We start from the raw sequence: 20,069 nt of genomic DNA on the forward strand, positions 1-20,069 counted from the left end.
TGAAAAGGGGGTTTAACGCTATGCATAAAGTTTTGTCCCAATCAGGGACGACACTTTCGGCCTAAACTGGATTTTTGCTAAGAAAAGACTTTCTGTAAAAGAAAAGTACCATAAAAGCGGAAAGTGTTGTCCCGGATTAGCCTGGGATTAATGATAAATGGTGCCAATTTATTTAAACAAGAGGCCCATAAGAGCCTGAATCGCTCTACTGGCTGGAATCAATAGGGCTCAAGCCCTCGATAGTATGAACAATCTGAGTAAGTTTTTAACAAACAGACCCAAAATGGGAAATTCATCGCATAAACAAGAAGAAACGTAAAATTTAAACTTCAAATGGCTCCTTTTCAACAAAAAGTTGGACAATTTTTCTTCACTCTCAATGGGGTTCTGGCCCTTGATGATATTAAACATCCTTTGAAGTTTCAAAAGGATAGAAGTTTATATGTAAACAAACAAGAAATGTGTTTGTCGGAAACGCTATGTCCCCTTCTGCGCCGCTTTGATTTTTTTTTTGGACCTTTGACCTTGAAGGATGACCTTGACCTTTCACCACTCAAAATGTGCAGCTCCATGAGATACACATGCATGACAAATATGAAGTTGCTATCTTCAATATTGCAAAAGTTATTGCAAAATGTTAAAGATTTTCATTTTTTCTCAAATTCAAGGGGAAATAATTCTGGACTTATAACTCCGATATTGCCCATTTTCAATAGGGTTTGACTCATCATTCAGATAAAGACACTGTGCAAGTTGGGAAATGATTTGATAAAAACTGTGGACTTTATTGTGTAAACAAGCCTTATTTCACAATTTTCTCAAATTCAAGGGGAGATAATTCTGGACTTTTTACTCGGATGTAACCCAATTTCAATAGGGTTCCAGTCCTCATTAATATCAACACACTGAACAAGTTTGAAAAGAATTGGATGAAAAATGTGGACTTTATCGGATAAACAAGAAAAAGTCTAACACCCAAACCCAATGACAGACACCATGCCATCCCATAAGCTCTTCTGGCCTATGGCCAGTAGAGCTAAAAAACAACAAAATACATGACAAAGATATAGGCCACACAGGAAAATTTACTTAACTATATGCATATGAGGAATATGTCAAAATTTGAAGTGTCAACTCTGACACTGACCTTCAAGACAGCGGAGCGTTTGTTGACATGTCGACTTGATATGGTGGTTATTTGGGGAAATTTATTTTGAAATCCCATTATGAAAAACTAAGTCATGGGCATGCCAAATGTTCCACACATATACATATAAGCCGTGCTCTGTGAAAAGGGGGTTTAATGAATGTGCGTAAAGTGTCATCCCAGATTAGTCTGTGCAGTCCGGACAGGATTATCAGGGATGACACTTTCTGCTTAAACGTTTTGCTAAGAAGAGACTTTTTTTAAATGAAAAATATCATAAAAGCGGAAAGTGTCGTCCCAATATAATGATCTGCATTTACCCCCCTTTTCACAGAGCATGTCCTATATGTAAATAAATGGACTAGGGTAACACTTTATGACCTTCAGCCAGTATCATTGTGGAGGCATAAAACCAGACTATTCAAACAAGACATAGATAAGATAATTTGAGTAATAATCTTACAATACTAAATGATATTAACACAGCCTTCATTCATAATGTAAAGCCCCCTAAAAATTACTACCATGAGTACATTTTTATATCATGTGTCACAGTTATTAAAGAATTTAATTGTTTTATTAAGGGGTGTTGCTGCAGTTTTGCTGATTTTCTTCCATCAAATAGATTTTGTCCAAAATTTTTATTTAAGATATATTTACAAATACTATATGAAAAATTAAATAAAAACATAAGGTCACCAGCCTTGTTTTGATTTTATTCACCATTATATAACATGTACTTTTTCAATAAAACTGAAAAATCTCTAATTGCGTAAAATTGATTAATAACATATGAAATTGGCAACATGTAGATATAATATAAGCTAAGATACATCATATACCATTTAATTAAACCACACACTACCAATAAAAAAGAGTACACAAGTTAAATTTAAGAATTTTTTTTTTTTTAATTTTTATGTCGCCCCAAAAAACGGCATTTTTTACTATTGTAACCACATAAATATAATTTAAAATTGTTCTGTCAAATAGAATTCTGCGAAACTGCTCAAATATGTTCATCTACGTATTGTCATCATAAAACACAAATAAAACAAGGGCTGTTTGTAAAAGATGCATGCCCCCCCTATATGGGCTATAAGTTGTAGTAGCAGCCATTGTGTGAATACGTTTTTTGTCACTGTGAATGGTGGTGGTGGTGGTGGTGGTGGTGGTGGTTGTGGTGGTGGTGGTGGTGGTAGAAGAAATAGTAGTAGTAGTAGTAGTAGTAGTAGTAGTAGTAGTAGTAGTAGTAGTAGTAGTAGTAGTAGTAGAGTAGTAGTAGTAGTAGTAGTAGTAGTAGTAGTAGTAGTAGAGTAGTAGTAGAAGTAGTAGAAGTAGTCGTAGTAGTAGTAGTAGGAGGAGTAGTAGTAGTAGTAGTAGTCGTTGTCGTAGTAGTCGTCGTCGTCCTAGCGTAGTAGTAGTAGTAGGTGGTGGTGGTGGTAGCCGAAGAAATAGTAGTAGTAGTAGTAGTAGTAGTAGTAGTAGTAGTAGTAGTAGTAGTAGTAGTAGTAGTAGTAGTAATAGTAGTAGTAGTAGTAGTAGTAGTAGTAGTAGTAGTAGTAGTAGTAGTAGTACTAGTAGTAGCAGCAGCAGCAGCAGCAGCAGCAGTAGTAGCAGTAGTAGCAGTAGTAGTAGTAGTAGTAGTAGTAGGAGTAGTAGTAGTAGAAGTATGCATTACAAAAATGCAGTAAGCCTTACATTTGGTAAAATTTAAATATATTACAAGGGAGGCAAATCTGTAACAATAAATTGAAACTTATTGCATTTGTTTCCCCTGTAGTGTATTACCTCCCCTGTCCTGCTTATATTTTTATTAATCAACAAAATTAAACATTAACACAATATTTAATATACGAAATATACAACAAATCTCATATTCTGATAATATTTTTACTGATCCACTGTATTTTACTAAAAGGATGATGTTTCATTGGACTGATAATTATAGATTTAGGATTACAGACCAGTTGCTTCAGTAATATTGTTCAGAGTGTGCCCTGTTGGCCGCGTATGCATTCTTGAATTATCATTCAAAAAACCACTTTACTATTTCGAGTCACCGTGACCTTGACCTTTGACCTAGTGACCTCAAAATCAATAGGGGTCATCTGCGAGTCATGATCAATGTACCTATGAAGTTTCATGATCCTAGGCCCAAGCGTTCTTGAGTTATCGTATGACAACCACCTGGTGGACGGACAGACCGACCCACCGACAGACCGACCGACAGACAGACATGAGCAAAGCAATATACCCATAAAAAGGGGGTCACTGCACTTTTATCAGAGATTTTTTGTTTTAACTATCCCTACCGTCTACGTCAAATTTCATAAAATACAGCAATTAGGCAAAACCCAAGTACCGGTACATAGATTGTTAGAAATATGCATAGCCATTAGAAATTATTAACAATCTTAACTGGGATCACAACAGCTTACCAAAAGACATTAATAAACAAGTATCGTTGGAAACGATGGATGCTCCCCGATGATGCGCTTTGTCAATCTATGTGTTAATAACCACCTAAAAAAATCTATTATTAGCCTTGGTGACCTTGACCTTGAACCCAGTGACCTCAAACCTCATCAAAAGGTACCTATATGCCAAATATGAAAGAGATCGGTAAAGTAGTGAAGGCCCTATGAGAAACTGTAACAAAAGCGTGACAGAAAATCTATTATTAGCCTCGGTGACCTTGACCTTGAACCCAGTGACCTCAAACCTCATCAAAAGGTAGAGGTCCATGCAAGGTACCTGCATGCCAAATATGAAAGAGATCGGTAAAGTATTGAAGGCGCTATGGGAAACGGTAACAAAAGTGTGACGGAAAGAAGTAAGTGAGTGAGTGAGTGAGTGAGTGAGTGAGTGAGTGAGTGAGTGAGTGAGTGAGTGAGTGAGTGAGGAAGGAAGGAAGGAAGGAAGGAAGGAAGGAAGGAAGGAAGGAAGGAAGGAAGGAAGGAAGGAAGGAAGGAAGGAAGGAAGGAAGGAAGGAAGGAAGGAAGGAAGGAAGGACAAACTAGCAACTATATGCTCCGCCGAAATTTTATTTCGGGGAGCATAAAAAGAATATTTAATCACAAACATAATACCATACAGTATCAAACTCGACCATAATTGTTAATAACTTGTACTTGTTCACAAATTTCGGCATGTTTTGAAGTTTGCGATTAAATGCTTTAAATTGATAAATGTAAACAACAGGACTAAAGGGCTCTAGTATAAAACAAGAATGAAATTAAAGACAGAAAAAAAAAGTTAAAAAAAAGTTTACCCCACCTGGGATCGAACCACTGACAATTGTATTATGAACCAACTCGGTCATTTCTGATGATACTGATAACAAAAATCTTGAGTTGTGATAATAGCATCACCGGTGTTGCTATAAATATATCCTCTGTTAAATAAACTGCCGCAACACCCCTTAATATGATTTTGTTTTACAGACAAGATTCCTAAACAGTCTGATGTTAATAGACTTTGGTCCAGATCATACCTTTTTCTGCAGGCTAGTTCTCTTTGAAATCAAACAATAAATCTAAATGAGCCCAGCTCTGTAAAAAGGGGGTTTAATGCATGGGCCGACTGCACAGGCTAATCTGGGACAACACTTAGACCCCCTTTTCACAGAGCATGGCTCAAATGTAAGAGGTCTAAAGGTCACGAACATTTTCAAACTCAAAACAGACAGATACAAAATGTAAATATACGCACCCCTCTTTGTTTTAAGTCTTCTGGCAAGGTCCCCTCGACATTCATTCTCCATTTCTTGATTCTGAAACATCACACAAAAATGTCATTCAAATACTTACAAAAAAGTAGTTCTTCTGACACAAACTTATTTTAGTTTTAAACATAGAAAAACAGTTTTTAGTTTCCACAAACCTTGTTTTAAATAACCTTTCACATTAGATATTTTGGATTAAGATTATCTGAATTAGCTTTATTCTAAATCCTGATCTTTTTTATTTGTATTCAATACAATTTGATTTTAAGGAAAGCATAACTTATGTACTATAAATATTATCTTAATACATAAATTAAGAAATAGAGAATAACAGAAATAAATCAGGTACAGTTTGCAAAACAGAAAATGTGAGGCGATTAAAAAAATCAACCAAATCAAATAAATGTTACATTAAAGAATATTTCATTCAAGCACATTCAATACAAAGGCTTTAATGCTAGCTTTTAAATGATATTCCGTACCCTCGAGCAATCAGTGCAAACATTCCCTCTTGGCCAATGTTCATCGTCTTGTCCACCCAGCCATTCTTTGACACCAGCAACTCCAGCCCACGTCTGCAATGTGCGAATATTTAGTGTTTATACATTTTAGCTTCACTCTGAAAAAACAGGGCTTAATGCATGTGGGTAAAGTGTCCTCCCAGATTTGCCTCTTCGGTCTACACAGGATAATCAGGATTGATACTTTCCCCCTTAACTCGTTTTTTGCTAAACAAAAAAAAAAGCAGAAAGTGTTGTCCCTATTTAGCCTTTGTGTACTTTAGTCAGTTTCATCCAAAAAACTAGTACAAAAGCCCTTGAGAACACTGCCTGCAAAAGTATTGAGCTTGACACTTTTTGGTTGTAATGTGGACACTGTCTTCCTAGACTGGCCAAGTACTTTAACCCATTTATGCCTAGTGGACTCTCCCAACCTTCTAAATCGGATCAATTCATTTTCAAAATTAGGGTTGTCTAGTATATTTATTTCTATATTTGGAATATATCTTACAGAAATTCCTTTAAGCAAACAGCGCAGACCCTGATGAGACGCCACATCATGCAGGGTCTAATCAGGGTGTGCAGTGTTTGCCAAGGCCTTTTTTCTAGACACTTGGCATAAATGGGTTAATCCAGACATTACAAAAATCCAGATATCGAGTTAAAAATGTGTTTGCATAATCAGAATATATGATTTTAGCAAAGAAAAGACTTCCTTGAAACGAAACATACCATACAGGTCAGGCCCGTACCCAGGCCATGGGCCCAGGGGCCCGGGCCCCCCCAGCTGGCTGTCGAACTATGATTTTTTTAAATGATCGGCCCACTGCAATTTTTTCTCTCGTGTAAGGGCCCACAGTACACTTTCCCTCAAAACAAGAGCAGCTATGTTTTATTGTCCCCGATAAACAAGGGGATTAGCGCTCGCCAATGGAGATAAGCCCCTAGGCAATGTTTTCTTATCGCCTTGTACACACATCCCCGATCAGTCCCCCATTGTGATCATGAATGCTTTATCTATCGATGGTTGATGTAACATGAATTTTGATTAGTGCAGCAAATGGAAGCAACTGCTACAGGAGGTTGTAGAATATGGTCTGATTATTGCTGACGCAGGTGTTTTTCCTTCTTTGAGAAGGCCCTTTCCCCTAGACGTATTTTTCCTCTATAAAAGTTAACTTGTTTTTTTTGGAAACCTTTTATTTGGGAATTTTTAGGTCCCAATATATACTTTTTACATTGAGATAGGCCCCTGAATTTGAACCGGAACAAAACACTGACAAAGGTATTAAAACTTAGTATTTATCATTTTTTGCAAGGAAATCACTGAAAAAGACTACGATGAGATAGATAACATGTCTGTTGAAAAGAAAAACAGATTCATAAATTTGCTGAGCAAGAGATAAGAATTTGGCAGAATTCAGTATTTAAAATAATTCAATGCGGGGAATCACGTGGTCAGATTTGATTAAAAAAAATGGCCGCCGATGCATCAATTCGATGGAGAAATTGAGTCTTCAAACATTTTCCGTCAGGAAATTGCGAAATATTCCATGAGTTACCTCCACACTCAGACCAACCAGCGGAAAACGGTTCCGGCTGGCCCTATGATAGGCGTTATCCGATTAAAAACAAGTACGTAATAAGGTAGATGTACCTGTTTGAAGACTCAATTTCCCATTAAATCGAGGCATCGGTGGCTATTTTTTTATCAAATCTGACCACGTGATTCCCCGCATTTATAATTGAGTACCGAGAATTGAGTAATGTCAACCTATTAATGGCTCATTGGTAAAAAAAAAGAAAATTGAAACAACAATTCGATCTCAATATATGAGTTAATCTGATCCAGTGTAGAAAAATATTGTATAATTAAATTATATGTTGCCTTGAATTTGTTTGAAAACAGTAAAATATGTTAAATTGATTACTTAAGACTTTCATTATTTCCCCCAAAAATTAGGCGTTTCGCGCAATTTTTTTCCTTAAAAAAGGAAAGGTCTTTCCCCAAAAATCAGAGAAAAAAACCTGTGACGTTATTGATTTGTGAAAAAAATGGTGGAAGCAATACGAGAGTTGATGTGGATAATCGTCAGTTTAAACCTGTAAGTTTCGAATATCTAAAGCTTTTAATATTGTTGTGAATTCACACCAATGTTTAAAGCTTAAGACTTCCGAAATGTGCTGATTTACTTGTTATATTCCATTAATTCATATCACAAAACACCATTTTTATAAGCATTAAAATTCACCTTGCAAAGTGCCAAATTAAAAAAGTATATATATAGGGAGGGGGGAACCCTCCCAAACCCTTCCCGGTTGGGCCCCCCCAGTCAAAAAATCCTGGGTACGGCCCTGCAGGTGGAAAGTGTTGTCCCTGATTAGCATGTGGGCAGGTTTATCTGGGACAATACTACCAGCAGGCATTAAGCCCAGTTTTCCCACAGCGAGGCTTATATCTTTACATATCTAAGTTGGTCCTAAGATTGCTTGTCTAGATGCATATTGCATGCGCCACTGGTATTTGCCAAGGTTATCAAAAAACTCAACAGGCTACAAAAAAGTAATCTAATGCACACAATATCAAAGTAAACAAGATAATAAAGACATGCATTATCAAGAACCTCTTCTATTTAGCTGATACAAGCTTTTGTAGTAAACTTAAACTTGGCCTTCACTGATAGAGCCTGGATAACATGTTTAGCACTACAAGTAGAAAATTTAATGTGTTTTGGTTCACTTATTTTAAATGATGTGAAATGAAAAGTCTCATGTTAATAAGGAATGTTTTGGGAGCACCAGATTAAATGCAAATGTACACCTTCTCCATAGACAAGGCTCACACTATATGGAAAAATTAATATCCAACCCTATAAAAAACACAATTATCCCCCCCCCCCCTGCCAACCCCCCTCCCCCCCCCCAAAAAAAAACGACAATACATGTACTAAGATGACACTCATATATCATACAACCTGTTCATGCTGATATTGCTTGTTATTTGCAGGGCTATAGATAACTTTTGGGGTATATTAGGTAATCACCCCCTGTTTTTGACAACTATGGGGTTCTTGTAAATTCAATCGAGTTTTAGCAAAATTTTCAACCCATACTTTTGAGCTTAATTGGGTTTTTCACCCCCCTTTTTTTTTTAACTCAATTGGGTAATTTAGGGAATGACATATATAATATAATAAAAATCTACTAAGGTTGCTATATTATTTATACAAATGGAATTCAAAAAGGTACCTGTACATAACAACAAACAATTACTGAATTTCTTATCAATTTCAATCATTCTTGTGTTGAATAAGAATGAGTTTGTGAAAATTGCTGCACAATTGATGAAGTGATGGCTGTTCAGTGCGATGCATCCCATTTTCGGGTCATTTTGAGTTGAAAACCTTGAAAATGAAAGTAAGAATCGGACGGGTCTATGAATAATTACAATAATAACCCAAAGATTGATAACGGCTGGAAAGACTGCCTTCTTTCCTTCATAGGACGGCATATAAACTTTCAAGTACATTTTTGTACAGAAAAGAACCAGTCTAAAAAATACACCCAGTGTTGGTAAGAATTGCGTTTTGTGACACAAGGTGTTTTACGGGAATAAAGTTATTAAATTGGTATTTGCGTTTTTGTACTCTTTATTTTGAATTTCATTACGTTTTGGGTTATTTTAATTGCGTAACAACGCAAAAACACTTTTTATCTATAGCCCAGTTATTTGTTTAAATTTTTGCTGTACACAACAGTATTTCAGTTCCATCATGGCATCCGTAAACCAACTCACACTTCCTGTTTAAGCTGGTTTACCAATACAAAGTGCACATACTAAGGCATACTTGATTCAGTGATAATGAGGGTTCCTTAGTCCTGGAATCCTTTCCCAATAAGTCCCACAATAATACTGGTATTTTTTGTATATGGTACTACAACGTTTTTACTCACGAGTTGATGGCAATCAGGTAGAGGAAATGCGGTGAGAGGAGTTTGAAGACGGGATGTGACTGTGAAAGGTTTCTGTGCGTCACCACAGTAACTCCCTCCATCAGCAGGTGGGTGAAGCCTGAAAAAACATTAATGAGCCATGCTCGAAGAAAATGGGACTTAACACACCAACATAATGTGCTGTCACTGATAAGTCTGTGAAGTTTTCACAAGCTAATCGGCCACGACACTGTGTTTATGGTATATTTCCTTTAAAGGAAATCCCTTTTTAGCAAAAATCCAGTTTAGGCGGAAAGTGTTGTCCCTAATAAGCATGTGCGGACTGCACATGCAAATCTAGGACAACACTTTACCCACCTGCATAAGGCTTGATTTTCCCATAGTGAGTACTCAAATAAACAGGACTGAGAAAATCATGGTAGGGTGTCTGATGAGCCATTGGTTGGTACACAATCATGCTTCTCACCTTGGCTACCCAGGTTTTATCCCAACTCCAAACGTTGGTTTGGTTTGTGGTCATGATACAAGACAGGTGGGGTAGGTAAAGGGTTCTATAGTTCTTCCGCTCAGCTCATAAACCCATCAATATAAAGTATCTTTCAGTAAAAAAACTAACTGAAAACATGTTAGCAATATATCAAGCCTTTTGTCCATTATGCCTGACCTTAGATCTTTCTGGTTAGATAGACCTTTGCCAAAGGGGTGCTATTTTATCATGACAGATGACTATCTTTCAGTTTGATCAAGCAGTGTTATGGCATAATTTGACTAATGACTTCGTGTGATGTTTACCTTAAAGCTATAAGACACTGTCTGCACATGGCGAACATTTGAAGTAAACTATTTGAAAATTGCTTGATAAAGGATGAAGTTACAGTGTGTGCAAAATCTTATATTGCCAGTTTAAACCTTCAACCATTAAAGCAACTTGTTGACGGGTTGGCAAATGTTACAATAAAAACAATAGTCCTAGATTTGCTAACATACACTCTACCATTAAGACAACTATATAAAGCTTTGTGCAAGCAGCCTTGATATCAAGTAGGTTTATTAGTTATGAGCATCGGAACACACTGCAGATCCTCACATAATGCAGCATCAGGTGCAAAAGAACCTCATTCATTTCAAAATAGGCAGGTACTCATGGTTTCCAGATCTTAATACTAATAAGTATTAGTTCTCATGATTTTGATTCTTCATTGTGGAAGAATTTTCATTCCTGTTTCACCTAAATGGCTACTTCAAGAAAAGTGCACTTTTTTATTTCAGTCTAAAAAGTACATGCAATACCAAGGTTTGCGTTGGCTTAAATCATCCAGCAATTGTGGCTATCTTATAATAGGACTGGGGATTGAAATAACTAAATCATAAAATGATTCAGACAACCTCAAACATCTGTTATTAACATCTGCATTTCCCAGTTAATTCTGAGGTATGTGATCCATACCAATAAACAGTTTTTTATTTGATTTGCAAATAATCATCAAATAACAGGAAATAAATTGTCTGATTTGTATATGTGGACTCTCCACAATATGAAAGATTGTGGTCTTTACCTGTAGATAATTTTGACTTGTGGGATATAGGCATTATCTCAAACACCAGCTGGAAATTCATAGAAATAACTGTTCCAATCCACCCAAGGGATCATCAACTTGATGATATGAAGGATAATTCATTAACCCTTTACCACTTAGATATGTATTTTGATGCAGTAATATTGCAGTCCCGTAGAAAGTTATATTTAATTAAATACCTTTCTTAATAGATTCAAGTTTTAAAGGCTTCATTTCCAACCATTAGATACTGATTAGTAGCAAATAGCAAACAACCTGAACAGCCTGTGAGTTATTCTGCTGTGAGCATATAGCCATTTTCACTTTGCTTCTGAGTGGGAAAGGGTTAAACAGACAATTGTTTTTCAGAATAACGTTTAGATAACAAATGCTAATTAATTGAACTTCTACAATATTTTGCATAACTTTTAGGGGTTACGAAAATTTATCTTTTAGTTTTGAAAGAAAAGTACATCAAAGTTCCCATTCATATTTAACATGAAACCAGAAATGTACCTTTTTGCTTTTACAGTTAAGAGGTGTTTTCCTTTGAAAGCAAGAAGGGCTTTTCAGTTTTTAAAACAGACATGCTTGACGGGAAATATCGAGTTATAAGGGATACTATATACATGTAAATATGAGCCGTGCTCTGTGAAAAATGGGTTTAATGCAAGTGCGTAAAGTGTTGTACCCGATTAGCCTGTGCGGTCCGCACATTCTTATCAGGGACGACAATTTCCGCTTTTATGATATTATTAGTTTCAAGAAAGTCTCTTCTTAGCAAAAATCCAGTTTAGGCAGAAATTGTCGTCCCTGAATGGCCTGTGCAAACTGCACAGGCTTATCTAGGGCGACACTTTACACACATGCATTAAACTCCTTTTTAACAGAGGGTGGCTAAAATACATATGAGTGGTAAAACTTGTGTTGCTGCTACTTACCAAGATGTGTGAGGGACTGGTGGACATTGGCATCAGCATTGTTAAACCACATCTTTGCTTTCATCCAGACATTTGGGGGATCATTGGGAAAAAACACCTGGAAATGATGGTTGGTTCAGCAATGATTTTTAGGTGCCAAAAAAATAACTGTTTTACTTCTTGGAACAGTGCATTAACATAAACAATATTTGGGTTTTAACAAACTCTCAATACACTTGTTGAATGTACAATGTTTCATTTAAAATTGAAATTTGCAAAAACATCCAATTTTAGAGGTAGAGTTATGCATCATGTTATACAATAGCAAACCACTGCAATGCCTTCAGCACTTTATTTAATATTAATTTTTCAGAGCTTTCATGATAACAAGGACTTGTGAATTCACTCATGTAAAGATTTTAACAAAGATGGCTGTTTTAAATATGTTTTATTTTTTTTTATCTGTTTCAAGATGGCTGTTTTGGAGTTCCAGTGAAAAGCTGTTTACAGTTATAAGTCTTGGTCAAGGAATGTAAATAAAGACCCTGACTTAAGAACATATCTTTAGATTATTACAATATGTGTAGCATGTACAGAGAGCTTATGTCCTTGCAAGCAAAAAATGACCTGGAGTACAAAATACTGTTAGTTGTCAAGGGATAAGTTTATTTCAATATCTGCAGCATGTATAAAGATCTTATGTCCTAGCATGCAAAAAATCATCTGAAGTACAAAAAGAGGCCTAATTCTGCTAAATTGCAGATCAGAGTTATGGAACTTGGTCAGTGACCTCACACAATGAAGCCTAGTAGAGTTTCAATTAAAACCGCTGAAAGTGATATAAAGATGCTGCAAGTTTACCTTAACATTATTTAGATGCCGACTCCAACATTTCCGTGAGTAGTTCAGCTCCGAATATGTGGAGAAAAGTTGAGCCAAACATTAAAAATCTGTACTTACTTTTAATGTGTATACTACAATGATTTTTACACTAGCCATAATACATTAAATGTAAACATATTAAAGGAGAATAATTAAAAAAAGTCTACAAATCAAAAGAAAACTCTTAAGGCCCATTTAATGAGTTTCCACTGACACAACTGCCTTTAATACAACAGAGATTTAGATCCCCATAGAATTGCAAAACACCTTATTTGAATTTAAAGTGTTGTCTTTTTTTGTAAAAACTATTTGTCAATACTTGTATAACAAACCTCGTTTTTACTCTAGCAATTAAATTGTGAGTTGACATTAAGTACCAACATTACTTAACATTAATATGCAAAATTGGACACCTGATCTGTCTACAAAATCTTTACTACAAATAACATTAATATTGAAGCCCACAAAGCTTCAAGTCATGGAAGGGATAATAGATAATAGCCCCATTCGTGCAAAAAGGTGCTATGTGCCTTCTAATTCCAATGTCACATGGTACCTTTTTGCACTAATGGGGCGAATTTTATTATTAGCTTCCCTCTGGGTAAACAGGACTTAACGCATGTGCATAAAGTGTTGTCCCACATCAGGGACAACACTTTCCACTTGTATTGTTTTTTCGGCGTCAGCTGAATACGCCAGCTTTTCACCTTAGCCTGACCTTTGTTAGCGTCCAATAGAATTCAAATAAAACTTCCCGCAGCCAAGTACAGATGAATACACTTCATTGACTGCATTGGCTGATTTGATAATACCACTAGAACATTGGAAACATGTCCGCGTCTTTGTAACACTGTTTTACTGCGTGTTCAGCATGAAACAGTTTTATCTCTAATAAAAAGGCTTTATAGATAGAACAGTTTAACACTCAATCTCGACATCAATACAGTTTGTGCGTACATCTTTTATTTTCAGAGGATTTTCAGCGCGAGAACGTTGTGTACTTAAAGGCCATGTTCTCATATTTAGTACTGACTTCCATATTCCTGTCAACATGTTATATGTAAAAGTATAAAGAGCAGTGGAAGCGATGCCTCACTTTAATGTGTTGCATTTCAACCCGCGAGGTATAAGGGGTCAGTTCGCGGTTAGTGTGTTTGAATGTCAGAGTTTATATACAGGTCAGACCTTCTGTGCTGTTCGGAGTTCGCGGTCAGTTATATAATAGTTATATAATAAAGACGCTATAGCGTGAACTAGGTGAACCAGAATTTTCTTTACCACCAGAAAGATGTGAAATGAAGGTATCCAGCGATATTATTTTATGGCATGTAATAATAGATTCTTAATGTGTTTTCAACAATACCATGATAAATATTATTTTTAATTAATTAACAAGAATTATTCCATCATATTTACTAATGTATTATTGCAGCATATTGACTAATGTATTAAGTATGAGCGCGATGATTCTCGATACTGTTAATAATCGAATCAAATACACGTAGCAATTCCCGATAAACCACTCAAACAGGTTTGTTCGAAGAACGCGCGTATACATATTTAAAATATGTACGGAGACTTCGCGTGTGGCCGGTTGACTTTGTTTTTCTTTTTTGTAGGTTTATGACCAGCAATATGTAATAATGTAAAATAAGCCGCGAAAACTCCGCGTAACATCCCGTACTGCGTTTGATGCAGCTAAAAACTGCACAGAAAAAGATATTAGCTATCCTTGATCTCATTCATTTAAATCTTTACCTTCCATAAACTCCAACCACAATCAACGCCGTATATCTTTTTTAAAGATATTTCTTGTTTTGTATAAAGGAAGTGCGGGCTTCACACGTTAATCTTGGAGAGCCTTCACAGGCTGATCGTGGGCGACACTTAATATCTACATGCATTGAACCCTGTATTGCTAGAGCAGGCATCATATATTGACCAAGTACTCATATTGATAAAATTTACAGACTATTCCAATTCGTAAAATCAGTAGAGCCATTAATATCAACAGTACTCCATTCATGGAAAGAATACCATCATTCATTGAAGATGACTCAGATTCTGTGAAGCAAAACTCAAATTAGTGAACAAAGTACTTGATTTAATGGAGAGAATTCCCTGATGGAAGAAAAAAATACTCCAATTCAAGGATATATTTCTCTGATTCATACGAATAAAATACTGATTCATTGAAATAATTGTCTGGCTCATGGAAAGTATACACTGATTCATGGCAATAAAACACTGATTCATGGAAATATTACTCTCATTCATATCGGTGATATTCTGATTGATGGAAAAAGAACACTGATTCATGGAAATTATCCTCTGATTTATGAACACAATACTTACAGGGTTGTCTGTTCCCTTATCTTGGTTTAGTTGTATGGCAACAGGGATAAGCTGCTTGTTGTTGTTCACATAAAACAGGGCCATGGGGACACATGACTGGAAAAGAATGCAACATGTAAGACATAACTAAGTGTTTAGTAATGTGAACTAGAAATGGCGCGGCAGAGGCCGACGCGTATCCCCACGCCGCATGTTTGACCCAAGGGCGCCCCAGGGTTGATCATGGGGCCATGCATAGTTGAGATTGACTGTATTGTCATAAGAGAAGTTCAGTATCAATTAGAAGTGAATGGGTGTAAAAATAAAGAAGTTATAGTAAAAGGCAATTTTGGGAGGGTGTGGCCTATGTGGGCGGGGTGCCCCAGGGTTGGTAATGGGGCCATGCATAGTTGAGATTGACCGTATTGTCATAAGAGAGGTTCAGTATCAATTTGAAGTGAATCAGTGTATTAATGAAGAAATTATAGTAAAAGGCAATTTTGGGCGGGTGTGGTCTATGTGGGCGTGGCGCCCCAGGGTTGGCAACGGGGCCATGCATAGTTGAGTTTGACCGTTTTGTCATAAGAGAGGTTCAGTATCAATTTGAAGTGAATCAGTGTAGAAATGAAGAAGTTAATGTAAAATAACCTAAATTTTTTTTATAGTAAATGGATTTTTTTGGTGGGTGTGGCCTATGTGGGCGGGCGCCCCAGGGTTGGGATTGGGGCCATGCATAGTTGAGATTGACCCTAATGTCATAACAAAAGTTCAGTATCAATTTGAAGTGAATCCGTGTAGAAATGAAAAAATTATAGTAAATGGAAATTTTTGGTGGGTGTGGCCTATGTGGGCGGGGCGCCCCAGGGTTGGGAATGGGGCCATGCATGGTTGAGATTGACCGTATTGTCATAGGTGAGGTCCAGTATCAATTTGAAGTGAATCGGTGTAGAAATAAAGAAGTAAATGTAAAATAACCTAAAAAAATGAGTGATAATTTCTGACGCAGCCCCACCCCAACCCCTATAACTTTTGACCCAGGGGTCAGATCAAAATTCCAAATAGTGCACCGTCGCACATATGCTCATAGCTACCATGTGTGTAAATTTCAAGGTTCTAGTGCTTTTAGTGTAGGAGGAGATAGTGGCCAGGACGGACGGACAGACGGACGGACAGACGGACAGACGGACGGACGGACGGCGGAGATCACCACAATATCCCCACCTTTTTTTCAAAAAGCGTGGGGATAATTAAGTCAATTTATTGCTTTTATGTTAAGCAAAATAAAAATAGATGAACAGGTGATACAATAACACATGTAATAGTATGCAATTTCTAAATAAAAACTGAATCAGTTTATCAAATATTTTCTCTAGAAAAAAAACTGTTAAAAATAGATTTGTCAGACATTTTCCTCTAAGCTTTGTGAGATAAAGTATGCAGTTAATCTGCAGCAAGATGAACTGGGTCAAAGACTTCCAATGATAAATACGTTCTCATATGAAAACAGGTGCTCTTAGTGTTAGTGCCAGACTCCTTAAATGTGTGATCATGACCTTTGAAAATTGGGAAAAACACATGGTTTATTTATTTATTAAAGAAGAAAAATCTCAATGTACCATATTGATATATGAATATTTATTACAATCAATGATATACTTATAATTATGCTTTGCAAAAGAAATTCTTACTCTAGAGTAAACCACATAATTATAATTATATACATGTATCTTTAGATTTATGAAGTGTCATCCTAATATAATAAGATACAAGAAATGCGTTTGTCAGAAACACAATGCCCCCTACTGTGCCGCTTTGATTTATTAATTTTTGTTTTTTATTATATCCCTTTAAAAAAATATTACTTCCCTTGTGAAAATGATCTGTACCTGCCAAATGATAAATAAAAATTATCTCCCTGTAAAGCTTAATACTTCCCTTGTATTTGTTTTTGTTTTACGTTTGACCTTGAAGGATGACCTTGACCTTTCACCACTCAAAATGTGCAGCTCCATGAGATACACATGAATGTATACAAATATCAAGTTGTGATCTTCAATATTGCAAAAGTTATGGCCAATGTTAAAGTTTTTGGACGGACAGATGGACGGACAGTTCAACTGCTATATGCCACCCTACTGGGGGCATAAAAAGGGAATTATAGAGTGCACACAACCGGTATTAAAGAGCAATAACTCTGTACATAATGAAAACAGAGTCATGGTACTTAAACTCTTCACTCCCTCTTAAAGCTCTTTACCCTTCATATGAAGTTTTATTTGAATCCAATAAACATTTTCAAGTTTTTGGTTTGAACAAAAAAATCTTTCCTATAATAAACATCACCTTTATTTAAGAAGTTTAATGTATTAAGTCAATAATCATTATATATATTAATTACTTTCAAAATGTTAATTACATTGCATTTTATGTGGACATCTCCATAATAAGACAATACCAAGTTGTTAATGATCTCTATATTCTTTTGATTGAAACAATTGTGGCATGGAAAGCATGGCAAAGGAAAACTTTTATGTTGGGCTCTTTTAAAAAAATTGTTTTTAATTATTTAATTCATTTTATAACAACAATTCATGACTTTTACGGAACTATTTACATCAGAATAAACAAATGTCCCTTCAAAATTCAAACCATTGTGGAGCTTACATGAAATCCCTTGCGACACGGCAACCCTGCCAGTATTGTATGGTCCACAATGAACATCCTCTTGCTGTCCAGTATCTTTTGTAGGCTCTGGCCTTCCAGATATGGCTTCAACAGCTCCTCTGTCACACCAAACCTGTCAACAATAACATTGCCGAATAGCTGTGACATTAATTTGGAGACATTCATATGTTTTCTTAATATGGTGTTCATGACAGTAATTTTATATTTTGGAAATAAATACCAGTCTTATTTCTGAAATTTCATCTCTAAAAATTGTGAAGCATTTGCTGAAATATTTATTGCTTGCGAGGTAATTAAAGTACACACCTGTATTGAATTCGTGAAATTTTCCTCTTTTTGCCTTGTGGTTAGAATAAAAGATTTATTTGATCACTGATTAAATAGCAGATTTTTTTATCAGTGAAAACATTTTCATAACAAGAGCTGTGTTTGTGAATCACAATGCCCCCTACTGCGCTTAAAAGCCGAACAGAAGCTATTTATGAGCAAAATGGTATATTTTTTACTGTAAAGGTCACAGTGACCTTGACCTTTGACCTAGTGACCTCAAACCATGTCTGATTGTAGATCTCAATGAGATGCATGCACATATGAAGTTTAAAGAACATAGACACAAGAGTTTTCATTTTATGAGCAAGGTAAAAGTTTTGGAACAGACAGACCGGCGGGCGGGTGGGCGGGCGGGCGAGCGGGCGGGCGGGCGAGCGTGCAGGCAGGCAGGCAGACTGACAGACCAAAAATAATATACCCCCGATCATTCGATCTGGGGGCATAAAAAGACATATGTTGGTGATGATAGTTTGAATTTCTCCAAATTGATTAACATTATTTGCTATGCAAATGTAAGAATAAATAGCACTATCCTCACAATCTGATTGAACAGAGGGTTTACTGAACTTGCCAGCTAAAACGATTACGAATAATACAATCGCGCACTGTCTACCATTCTTTTCACAGATTTTGGCATGTTTTGAAGTTTGTCATTATATGCTTTGTATAAATAAATGTAATCATTGGATCTAAAAAGCTCAGGTAATCAAGAATACAATTAAAATAAGAAAAAAAAGTAAACCTCAATAGGGTTCGAACCACTGACCCCTGGAGTCCTGGAGTAAAAGTCTACCTACTTAGACCACTCGGCCATCCGTGCTCATCCCATGAAGGATGTATTTTATACTATATAGATGCAATCCTCGTAGTTTCACAAAAATAAAATAACAACAGAACACGCCAAATTATTCATTCGTTTCGCGTTTCAAAACTTTATAATTTTAAAGTTTTTAAATCGTCAAAAGATGCATATAATGGCTATTTAAGAGCATGGCAAATGTTCAGTACAACTGTTTCCTCACAAATATCATAACTAAAATGAAAATTTGCAATTCTGAAACAACTTTTTTTAATTTTGTGAATTTACCAACACGTGAAAAGGCCCCTTTAAGATAGGGACATCTTGAAAATGTAAACAAATATTAAATTTAACAGCTTCATTACAGTAAATACTTACTTGTCTGGTATCTTTGTGCACAACTCTATGCATGAGTGATTCATACTGGCCACCCTCTGGCCTGCGAAACACAGATCATTACTCCAGCGCGTACATCCCTGCAACACAAAAAACTCAACGTAACTGAGCACTTATCCACTTTGCCATGAGATAAAACCTCTTCCTTGCAGCATGGTTGCATTGAAATCCCTTCCATTCTTTGAAAAAAATACATGAACAAAACTGCAAAGTTATCCTTTTGCACAAAAGGTTGAAAACCTTTTATTCTGGCAATACTAAATACCTTTCTGCATGCTAAAATTCATTCAACAAGTCTATTGTCAAGCAATATATGTCCCCTACCGGCTCCACCATTGTCAGAAATTCCAACATTTTCAGATTTAAAAAAATATATATTTGTTTCCATAGCAACCATAATTTTTGATGTAGGAACAAAATGAAATGATGTGCATAATGTCCATATTGCCAAAGAACTTTTAAAGTTATCGCATGATCCAGAAAACCACCATTTTCAGCAGCACACTCCAACCCCTTCTTCCAGTCACCCCTCATCGCCAGTCACCCCGTGTAGGCAGCCGGTCTGTGCCGCGACCATCGATAAACACTATATAATGCACCTCTCTTAAGCGGTAATTCCGTTTCTCCGGCCAGCGGCCAGCAATTTTGCATCCCAAATGTTAAATTCCCCCCATATGAGTGGTCACGCGCAAGTAAGTCAGTCATGTACATTGGCAAAATTACACAGACGCAACGGCGAAAAAATTGATACGTACTTCCAGTCTGCGGTTTAGGCTCTGTAGTACTGAAGCGTGATGTGTGATAAACATTTTGACAGCCAGTTTTCAAATTGCAATTTA

General features: G+C 36.3%; 1 protein-coding gene across 8 annotated transcripts in view; it reads right to left on the bottom strand.

The window, feature by feature from the left end:
- LOC127841037 (allene oxide synthase-lipoxygenase protein-like) overlaps positions 1–20,069 on the bottom strand; it is a 101,322-nt gene that overhangs the window by 8,636 nt on the left and 72,617 nt on the right. For all 8 annotated transcript variants that reach the window (XM_052369542.1, XM_052369543.1, XM_052369545.1 and 5 more), the window contains 7 exons: positions 19,213–19,310; positions 17,685–17,817; positions 15,042–15,137; positions 11,826–11,922; positions 9,329–9,446; positions 5,357–5,449; positions 4,862–4,922 (listed from right to left, as the gene is read on the bottom strand). In XM_052369542.1, the coding sequence (XP_052225502.1) occupies positions 4,862–4,922; positions 5,357–5,449; positions 9,329–9,446; positions 11,826–11,922; positions 15,042–15,137; positions 17,685–17,817; positions 19,213–19,310 (696 nt within the window). The remainder of the gene's footprint in view (positions 1–4,861; positions 4,923–5,356; positions 5,450–9,328; positions 9,447–11,825; positions 11,923–15,041; positions 15,138–17,684; positions 17,818–19,212; positions 19,311–20,069) is intronic.

This window comes from Dreissena polymorpha, chromosome 8 (genome assembly GCF_020536995.1).
Source record: "Dreissena polymorpha isolate Duluth1 chromosome 8, UMN_Dpol_1.0, whole genome shotgun sequence".
Lineage (NCBI taxonomy): Eukaryota > Metazoa > Mollusca > Bivalvia > Myida > Dreissenidae > Dreissena > Dreissena polymorpha.